This window comes from Phaethon lepturus, unplaced genomic scaffold, assembly GCF_000687285.1.
Source record: "Phaethon lepturus isolate BGI_N335 unplaced genomic scaffold, ASM68728v1 scaffold20232, whole genome shotgun sequence".
NCBI classification, from domain to species: Eukaryota; Metazoa; Chordata; class Aves; order Phaethontiformes; family Phaethontidae; genus Phaethon; species Phaethon lepturus.
This window is the reverse complement of record NW_010521490.1, coordinates 11,528-22,335: the sequence shown is the minus strand read 5'-3', so window position 1 is coordinate 22,335 and position 10,808 is coordinate 11,528. Positions and strand designations below refer to the sequence as shown.

Genomic DNA, 10,808 nt, shown 5'->3' with positions numbered 1-10,808 from the left:
CTTTCCCAGCAATTTTTTCTAGTAAGTCTGGGCCAATGTGCCAGGGCAGGGCAGGAGAGCACAGCTGAAAGCAAGCAAGGACGGCTTGAGTGACAGGAGATACTATGCACTGGGAGTGGAGCAGAATTGCCTTTGAGCTTTTACTTTTTATATTCTTCCCTAAATGAAACAGCTCAGATGCAGCAGAAAGGGTTTTTTCCCATGTTCCTTTTTTTTTTTCTCCTGAACTTACTACTGAGTGGTGCATAACGGCAATTTCTGTAAGCGGGGGGGGAAAAAAATAGAAGAGCAGCTGACGTGAGCAGGAGGTGTGATATTAACCGTTCTGGGGCAGTGGCTCTATGTTTAGAAGCTCTACCTTGGACACCATTGCTTGAAATCGCATCAGGTAAATGAATAACTTCCCACTAATAAGAGAAAGCCACCTGGGAGAGCAGTAGTCTAGCAGGAACAACCATAAGGAAACTGTCCTTGAAACTCACCCCATTCTGGAGCAATTCAGCCCATTCTGGAGCAACAGGCATTATTCCTTAAGTTGCACAGAACCCAATTCTTAGGATGACATTTTTGTTTAAGCGCCCCACCCCCTTTATTTTTTTTTTCAGAAGAGGTTGATAAAATATAAGTCTTGATATAAGACCCAAATCACTTCTCTTAGGTTCTCAACGTCAACAGAAGGCAAGCACTGTCCCTAAGCGACTCCGCACAAGCTGGCAAACTGAAGGGCATGTGTATTGGTTCTCTATGAAAAGAACCAACAGTTCCACAAAAGCAAATCACAGTTGATAAATAAGAGGAGCAAAGTTAAGATTAACAACCGATATTTTTAGCCAGCCAGCCACTCCCAACAATGAGGCTATTGCACCCTTAGGTTTTTCATTTGCTTTGTATACAGTTATCAAAGCAATTAGTATTATCTTTGCTATGACTGTCAACTTAATTCGATACTTTTGTCACCTAAGACTATTGTATTGTTACCATGAAAATGCAGTGAAAATTTCATCTCCTTAAAATTAAAAAAATTAAAATAAACAACTGAATGCAACGTAATAGTGTCTTTCAGCACATTTCCACCTGAATGGGAGAAGCCAGCTGCTGGGCAGGTACTACTAAATCCCTCACGGGTTTGGTGCCTGGCAGCCTGTTTATAATGTGACACTAATTATACTTCAATTCATACTTCAACTAAACACATATTAAAAACATGAGAAATGTGCTGCAAAAGTGACTGAAAGACCAGCTCTGTAGCTAATAACCCGATAAATAATCTCCAAAGTCTTTTCTGCCACAACTTGGCCTCTCCAGTATGTTTGGACAGGATAAGCTAAACACTTCTGTAACACTGATAGATGTAACCTCAAAACTAAGTTCCTAGTTTTTTTCCCCTCTTTCCCGGGTGGTTAATCTCTATTTACAGTGAGCATTTCTTAACGTACTTACCACTGTGCGTAGCACAAACGTAGCCAGGCTGTCACTCTAGTTCAGATATGAAGACTAAAAACACTTGTTTTCCCTGCATTAGTCCTCTCCCTACTGCTACTACTGACAAGATATCCCCTGGTTAGGATTTTTTTTAAACTTAGCGTGGAAAGGTCTGGTAAAAAACATAAACCAAACCCTACCATTCTAAGTATTTTGGACAGAGAAGAAAGGGTACAATCTGTTACCGATTTTGTATTTATTTTGCCTTTAAAGTGCTCAGCACATGACTGTGCTAATAGAAACTGCAGCTGTAAAGGAAGAAAGGCTGGATCTCAGAAGAAATGTTTAAAAAGTCACTAATCAAGTGGGAAACTTCTCAAGAATGAATCCTAGGTGGAGAAAGACAGACATGCAGAGATTACAAGCAGGTTCATCCTCTTAGAAGACGTTGCCTCTAGCTGGCCTTCCAGAACCAAGGGGGCTGACTGACATTGCACTTACTTTGCTGCGCCCCAAACAGACGCGGACTAGAACCACCATTTCTTCTCATAGAAACACTATAAAAGCATTTATTTTGCAGGATCTTGCTGGAACCCCCAAATGTTATTTTACAAGAAAACTGGAGAATGTAGTTAATGTACGTACTAATTAAAGCTGTGGCCTGTATCCCAAACCACTCTTCTACAACTGAACGCCTGGCATGTTTGAGACAAGCTCCTTACCTAAACAGGTTAATATTTAAAACCTGCCCAAGCGCCCTGAGCAGTGTCCCTCGCAATGCCGGATCAAACAGCCCCGGTTTGCGACTGATGTGAAGGACAGACTGGGGGGTGCAGTGGAAAACTGACGACGATGGCGTATGACAGAAGCGCTGACATACTTACGGTTGCATTTCTTCTGCACAAACCTAAGCTTGCACGCTGTTCGGTAGGTGGACAAGCGGATGCGATCCAGATCTTGAGCCCCTGGTGGAAAAGAACAACAGCGACGTTTGTAGGGAATATGGCCTGTGCATATCTTTGCCAGCAGGGAAGCCAGAGAACAAAGAGGACACATGGCCTGACTCTGTTTAATAGTTTTCAAGGCTCTCTCCTTTGCAGGGAAAGTAGAGAGGGGTGAGGAGAAAGGAGGAGAATGGCAGGAGCTACAGTGTTAAAAGACTTTTATAAAGGAAGGCAAGTCGGCCCGCTGTGTCTGTCACTTTGAAGAACAATCTGGTCAAGCTGCAGGCTAAAAGACACACTGGCTAGGCTCCAACAGCAAGGGAAAACCTCCATATAATTTTAATATTCAACAACAAGGCTTGTAATAAATATCTTTGGCTGACATGCCAGAACAGAACAAGGTGTTGCCAGCAAACCAGATCAGAAACAAAATCACGCTGCAATGAAAAGACCAGTAGCAGTCTGCAGAAGGGGGCACACAGAATGCAAAGGCTGTGAGGCCTTTCTCCGTGTTGCGGAGTTACACTCTCTGCAACGGAGACCTGGAAGGGCCAGCTCTCTGCTTCACACACAGCTTGGCCCCGGCTGCTCCAACTCCAAGGTCTGGCAACCTTTCCAAAGCAGCTGACCAGGAGATGGGTATAAACCGACCGGTAGCTACTTCACATACATGCGCAGCAGAGAGGGACCAGGATGGCAGCAGAACCTGGCACAGTGTCTTTAGGCCTCCCGCTGCTGTGTACCACTCATAACGCTTCCCCAAAACCTCAGAAAGGAGATGAGGAGACTGTGGTTTAAATCCTTCTCCTTCTTGCCTGGCATGTCTTACATAAAGAAGCGTTGCCTCATAGCTACAATATTAGCCTATGAAATACAAGACTGCTTATTAATTTTACCACACATTTCATGGAAACACACTCAATTAAATCTTTGCACATTGCTTTTTCATGGTGGTTGGCCCTGTATCAGGAGTAAAACCTGCTCTATTCAGTTGAGCAAGGCACCAAGTTACAAAAAACAGTTTCCTAAGGAACTGTCCGCATGAAACACATCCAAACAAGGTACAACCAGGCAGTAAGAGAAGTGGAGTGGAATATGGCCCCATTCTGCTTCTACACAGGCTTCCTGAATGCTTTCTTTACGACTCATCTTGACGCTACTAGACTGGCCGCTCAGCTGCACTGTTGTACACATGGCCACCTCGGCTCTGTTCACCCACGCTTTCCCAACAATCTGCCATCCTTTGGACCCAAGTATTTCAAATGTGCTCTGACCCGTGAGATGAAAATGAGAACGATACTCTCCCCTTTCCCCAGAATCTGCTTTTTTCCTGACCAAATTCTCCCACACCATCTTCCCAGGGCTCCCAGCTACACTCTTTTGCCAGTTGGCTGTCAATACCATCTGCTCCTGGGAGAAGCTACCCATAACTACTTAACATCAGGCCTAGCGAGTTTTTTTCCTTTTTTTCCTCATATGTTTTATTGTTAAATTACACAGGTTTTTCTCTTCTCCGTTAGTATCCCATTGACAGCTTTTGGAAAACTTCTTTACTGATAAAGGAGAAGATAATGCTTGTAACTCTGTCTTTCCTTTTCTAATAAGACTGATGAGTAAAATTAATTTAACTTTTTCCCTCTTAACTTTAGTGAAAGCTACTAATCAGCCTTTTAACAAGATGTAAAGATTCAAAGCAACATGAGACTCCAGCTCATTGAGCTTCCTAGGTAGCAGTATTAACTCTAAATAAACAAATTTGTAGGCAATAATGTTGCTTTTTTTCTTTACTATTTACACACACAGTGGATGGTATTAGTTTGATATTATTTTGGGATTAGGTGTTTTTGATGATAAAACCCTGGAACAGACAATTTAATTTTATCATGATTCACATCTTCCCACAGTCAGAGATCTCTTTGTCAAATAACTTCTGTAGAAAAGGGACTTCATCTACACGGAGAGTCCTGGAAAACAAGTAGAAAAATGTGCAGGACTGCGCATGGCAAATGAGACACTGAATATTTAACTTGCCTACAGGATTGCCAGTGGCCTCTCCTTCCCTTTGCCCACTGGCAGTGTTTTGCTCTGTTTCCTTTGAATATGCTCATCTCATGTTAACACTGTTTGCAGTTTGCAAAAATAATAACGGGATACATTGCAAGCTTTGGCTGCCATTTTCTTGCTGGATAATATGTGCTGGCAGCACAACAGTCATGTACACTTTGATCAGTCTGGCTACACCTGAGCATATCAGGTAAGATGAAGGGTAGCCTAGGGATTTCGCATCCAGTGGTGCATTTTGAGATATAAGACACAATATAAGCTTTAACCACAGGACTCTACAGAAGATGATATTGATTATGATACTAATTCACAAAGGGTTGTAATTTGGAACTAGAAAGGTGCCTCTTCTGAAGGAAAGGAAACAAAAAGTCAAACTAAACTTCTTTAAATGCAGGAAAAATCACCTAGTGGCCCAAATCTAAAGTGAGAGTCAAATCCATCTATTCCTTGTTCAGAACAAGCTTCCTACTTAGAAAGGCAGGAAAACTTGGAATTTTTTTTTTGCTGTCTTGTGTAGTCTGGAAGATGATCCACTTCCTAAAAGTATTGTGGGGTTTTAATCACAGACTTGCAGACATGACTGCAAGAACCTAACCCCCTGACAAAGTCCTCTATATTATGAATTTTCTTCCTAACATTGGCAGGTTGTGGATTTTAACTTTTTACCAGAAGTTTACATTTGTTGTAATGTTAAGAAGCTTTGCATGGCCCACAGTATATAGGGCGTGTGGAGCATGTTTTTTATTAAATATGGACCGTGTGGGCCTGCACAGAGCTGAGGGCACCTGAATGCAAGGACAGAAGGGCAAGCTTCTGTTTCAGTGAAGCACACCCTTTATATACACAAGAATCCAACGGACTCTCAAAATGCAAAATTCATTGTTTTATATCAATCTAGACATTTCTTTGCCTAAAACATATTTAGTTTTTCACAAAAGTTTAGTATTTTCCCCTCTTTTTACCTAGTTGGAACCCAGTTCTCTGTGTGCATGTGTAGCAGGAGGAGGAAGGAAAGCAGGCAAATAGAAAAGGGAAGCACACATGAGATAAACCAGACACAAGTAATATGTCAAAATACTAAAATGTGAAAGAAAAAATAGACAATAACTATTTGTGTACAGTATGGGGAAATAATCCCTCCTCCGCCTCAACTACTGATTGTAAATTTTCCCAACACCTCCTTAACTCCTCCAAAACAACCCAGCAGCAAAACAGCCTTCAAAACTGTGGTTACAAACTGTAAATCCTCACAGCAAAGTCTTAAGCAATTATCTTCCATTTTAGGAATATTTCAAACCAACTGAAGTTAATGGAAGTTGTGCTATTGACTTTAGCTGATACAAGCTCAAGTCCTCTCTATAATTCTAATTAAAAGAATAGTATATTCTGATAATGGACAAATGCATCAACCTTTTATTTCTTGTTTTTCTTTTTTTTTTTCTTCTGGCCAAAGAAGAACCCCTCCCTCTACTGGTCCAGAATGTTGTACAAAAGAGACAAGAGAAATATCCATCTGAGTTACAACAGTAAGCCTTGTGTCATATTGACGTAACTACAGGGCACAACTGAGCTAGTGGAAACAGTGGAATGGACCAAGACCATTCTCAGTAGGCCACCTGAATGAGAAGTCCTTAATGTGGAGAGCTCAGGAGCGCAGATGTAGGACATTTGGTGCCCCTGGCCTCACCCCTGGGGAACAGCCTCAAGCACATTTAATTCACTAGTGCAGACCTGGCCTTTCAGTGTGCAGTTGCTCAAGTCCCAGTAATGCTCATCTTAGTCTCCTCCAGAAGATGGGGGAGATGTTCCGTCATTTTTTTTTACTATGTTGCAGGAGACAAATAATAGGAAGCTTAGTAATTACAGACAGAACTTAGGTAAATCTAGTAACAGGGTGGCAGTCTCAAACTTCATACGTAACAGAACTTCCTTGAGAAATGGTGGACTGTTTGTAAGAGACATAAGAGATGACTGTCAAGAGGATTGCAAGAACATTGTATAGTACATCCCCAACATACTATTCTGCAGGGAACACAAAGCTTCACTAGAAACTATAAAAAATATGCTGAAGTGGGGTATGTAGTATACGAGTCCCTGTGTCTGGCTGGGATGGAGTTAACTTTCTTTACAGCAGCCTGCATGATGTTCTGTTTTAGATTTGTGGCTAGAAAAGTGTTGATAACACACCAGTGTTTTAGCTATTGCTGAACAGTGGTTGCACAGCATCCAGGCCTTTCTGTTTCCTACTCTGTTCCCCTTCTAGACAGTCCGCTGGGTGTGGGCAAGAGGTTGGGAGGGGACACAGCCAGGACAGATGACCCCACCTGGCCAAAAGGAGAGTCCATACCATATAACGTCATGGTCAGCAATAAAATTGGGGTAGGGAAAGAAGGGGTTGGGGAGTTTTTTCTTCCAAAGTGGACATTGCTTGCAGACTGGCTGGGCATCAGTCTGCTTTGGGGAGGTGGTGAGTGACCAGCTTTGCATCACTTGTTGTTGGTTTTTGCTGTCATTTTTTTTCTCTCTTTCCATCACTTATTAAACTGTCTTTATCTCAAGCCACAGGTTTTCTTGCTTTTGCTCTCCCTGTATTCTCTCCTATCCTGCTGAGTGCTGGTTGGGGATTAAGCAAGTGGTTGTGTAGGTGCTTAGCAGCTGGCTGGGGTCAACCCACTACAGATACTCCCCCTAAAAGATACAGTCTTTTGGAGACCTTTATCCCTCTTACTTGCTACCTGTGTATTGCAGCATTTTTGTCTCAAGATGCTATTGATTAAAATAATACAATCACGAAATCTGATGTAGAAAATCCCTCTCTCCAGCTATTTGGTCAAATCAGCCCATTTTCCTGTAGTTCTGGTCTCACAACATGAAATCATTTGTGAAATGGAGATATCAGTTACTTGAGATGGAAAGCTTGCAGAAATTTTACTGACACTGCATTGCGACTGGCTTGGTCTATCACAGCGAAACATTTCTGGGAAGTACTTACGCATTTCTGCAAACAGCTGCCTTCTTTCTGCCATGGTATTTCCTCTTTTCCCACAATCTTCAATCATTCTGGAAGACAAAATCATGTGAAAATATTGAGTATTATTCCCAGACTGAACATAAGTACAATAAGCATCCATAATCAAGGAGAACCTGTGAGGTTGACTGGTGCTCCACGTGTACCCAATGCCTTTTGCCAGCCTCTCTGTGGCATGGTTTGCAGAGGAGCTGGTCCCCAGATTGTCCTCCATTCCCTAGACTCTGCTTTCAAGCATTTGTTTTTTCTCTCTCTCTCCCCCAAAGGCAATGTTCAGTTTTTCTGCTTGATGTAACTAACTGACTTACATAACACAAGCTCTGAAATTCATTTTCGGTTTTCTTAAATAAGGAATCTTCAGTTTAAATTATGTAAGACAGAAGAAATAATAAAAGATTCAGATATTATTTTATAGTCTAGAAAATGCCTTTCTAGCCAATTCTGGGTAGAGGAGACAGAAAAAAATAACACAACAGCAACTAATTCTCTGCTCCACAACATAATACCCTCTATTTACTCAAGCACATACACTCCAAATATTCATTCAAATTCCAGACAGTACATCTCTGATTAAATGAGTTCCAGTAAAAGGCTCAGAAGTAAGAATATATTTTCCTTCAGTTTTCAGATATAAAAATCTTCAGAATATTTCAAAGAGCACTACTGCTGGATAGAGCACAGAGAGAAGAGACAGCTTCCTTCACAGCCAGCATTCAAACCACAAAAGACTAAAGCCTTCAGAGTAAAGATTAACATCTTTAGCAGCACTCAAAAATTGAAACCAGTGTCAGCATCACCACTTCCTATGGGTAATTACTCTAGCAAACCAATATCCTTTCCTCCCTGCCAATTCTGGTTAGGGCTTCTGATCTGCATTGTAATCTACATCCTTATCTCAACTAGACTGTGTAAAATAACACTGGGCCACCTGGGATATAAAGGAGATGCTCTGTAGAGGTCTGCAATCCAAAATATTCCACCATAACCCATAGCAAACGCACATATATAGAGAACAGGAAGGATAAAAGTACTGGATGCTGAAGTCTACCGTCACCAAAGGACTCAGGATAAAGAAACAGTTTCCTTTTATTTCTCAGAGAAAGGCAGGCAACCATATAAGAGGTGTTTTGTTGTAGGTTTTTTTTTTTCCTTCCCAAATGCACTGTTCAAATGAAGTGGTGGTACATTATAACCGCCTTTTCCAAATAGCCTATTCAACGCTCAGAGTACCGATAAAGGCTCTGCTAAAGTGCTATCTATGGTGGGCATTTTGTGATGTGAGCAGCAGTCCCACTAGGAAGTGGACAAAAGGTATGGTTGCAGCCTGTTTGCAGGGATATTCAAGTTCACCCTTATGCTCTAATTTGGCCAGGAGTGATACAGATGCGTGTAGCACGGCATTAAGTCTGAGCTAATATATCCTGCCTTTCTGCAGAGATAACAGCTTTCAGTACAGTGCTTTACAGAAGTGGCCACACAGCCTCTGATCTGGAGGTAGCGGGTGTCTTGCTAGCTTAGAGGTGTCAGGGGAGACCACATTTACCTGCAAAACGGGATATACGTCAAGATACGCCAGACCCAACCTGCGTCCTAATTAGGCAGCGAGTACTAATATCTTTTGTACCTGGATCATCCTTAAATCTCTGCCCATAAAAGAAGAAAAACTATGTAATCCCACTAACCCCATCTTGAGTTCCCCACTCCTTTTTGTTTCTAATCGAACTCATCGTAGGAGAAAAATTTGCCATGGTAAATGACCAGATCTCGTAGGACAGGTGGGTTTAATAAAGCCCTTTGAAAAGATAGCATCTTTTACCAGGCAGGGCAGTTGAATGAATAATTCAGAGTAAATACAATTTTACATCAACTTTTATTATTTGTAGAGTGGGTCACAGGCCATCATAATTTTCTCTGACTTCTTCTCTATTCAGAATTATTCTACAAACAATGTGCAACCGGATGTCAGACTGTATACTGTTCATATTAATTGACCGAGATCAGGTTATTTTGATTTTAGTACAAGGATTACATGATCTTCTTTCTGTTTCTTGAAACAATTTACATGCAAATGTTACAGATTTTTCTCCATTTATTAATTTGCTCTTTTCATTACAACAATGTTCTCTAACCTTCATGAAATAATCCCTGGTCTCAGCAAGTGAGAACTTTATAAAAAATGAGTGCAACTTTATTCTCCCCTCATACAGCCTCTTGGATAAAAGTATTCCTTAGCTATTGCTTTTAAATATCTACAGAGCATCCACTGGAATGTGGCTCACCTGCGACCTTATTCACCATGTGGAAGAATCTTCCCAGTCAAAATTAAGTAAAAAAAGGTATTTTTCAAATAATGCAAATTGTACAGCAAGTTCTCCACTTCCTTCAGAGAGCCCATTCCTAAAGTGTCCTTTCAGTGGGGTAAAAATCATTAACTGTTTTTCCCTTTTGTGCAGTTCATCCTCCTCTGTTTATCACTCCTTATATAAAATGTTCCCTGGACCCGATCATCATTTTTCAGAATATCCCATTATCTACTGAAACTGAATCACCCTTTTCACTGCTGGCGCTTATGGGGATTACCAGGCCTGACAAATAACTTTATATTTATATACACACAACTTGGGCTTCCTTGGAGAGAGAAGAAACTTTGTATTTATGTTTTTTAGACTCTCACTGCACTAGATATTTTGCAGATTTTAAAACAGCCTTCATCCGAAATGACAATCCTAAAATTCTCTGCAATGGGATATATGTCATTAAGCTAATGAGAACATTAGTGGTGGCAGCATTTTCAGATAGATACCTTCTACCCCTCTTTCGCATCTTTTCCTGATAGAAGAAAAATGATAGATGATGCTCATCAATATTGTTATTTTTGAGTCGCCGTTGATAGGAATTCACTCAACTGTGTCTTCCAAGCTTTTTGTATGCATTTTTAACTCTGGGTTAAGAGTGCTACAGCCCAGGCTCAACCAAAGCCATTGGTCATGGGCATTGGGCATCTCCCTTTTCAGTCGTCTTCACCTTCATCCAGCTTACAGGTACACAGCTCAGCTCTTTAACTCAGATTACAGAGACTCATGCTTTGAGCCTGGGATGCGCTCAGCTCCGTCCCTGGGGCTGGCCGTGAGCATAATTGACTACAGTCATGTTCCAATATTTCTCATTTTGCTTATAACACGCGTCAAGTCACAGAAAAAAAAGTACAATTTTTTCTACAGGGGAAAAGAGCACATCACAAAGTGAACTTTAATGTCCTTTACAAACCAGAATATATTAACAGGGACATAATTTTGAAAAATATTCATTAATGTACACTCATCCTATAGTAGGGATTAGATTATATTTGT

At 41.1% G+C, this 10,808-nt stretch overlaps 1 protein-coding gene across 1 annotated transcript in view; it reads right to left on the bottom strand.

The window, feature by feature from the left end:
- The window catches only part of LOC104616512 (dystrobrevin alpha-like), a gene marked incomplete at its 3' end in the record, with an annotated part of 47,237 nt that extends 39,565 nt beyond the window's left edge, over positions 1-7,672 (bottom strand). Inside the window, exons 1-3 of the mRNA XM_010281550.1 lie at positions 7,575-7,672; positions 7,423-7,490; positions 2,307-2,387 (exon numbers count right to left, since the gene is read on the bottom strand). Coding sequence (XP_010279852.1) covers positions 2,307-2,387; positions 7,423-7,490; positions 7,575-7,672 — 247 coding nt within the window. The remainder of the gene's footprint in view (positions 1-2,306; positions 2,388-7,422; positions 7,491-7,574) is intronic.
- Positions 7,673-10,808: the final 3,136 nt, after the last annotated feature.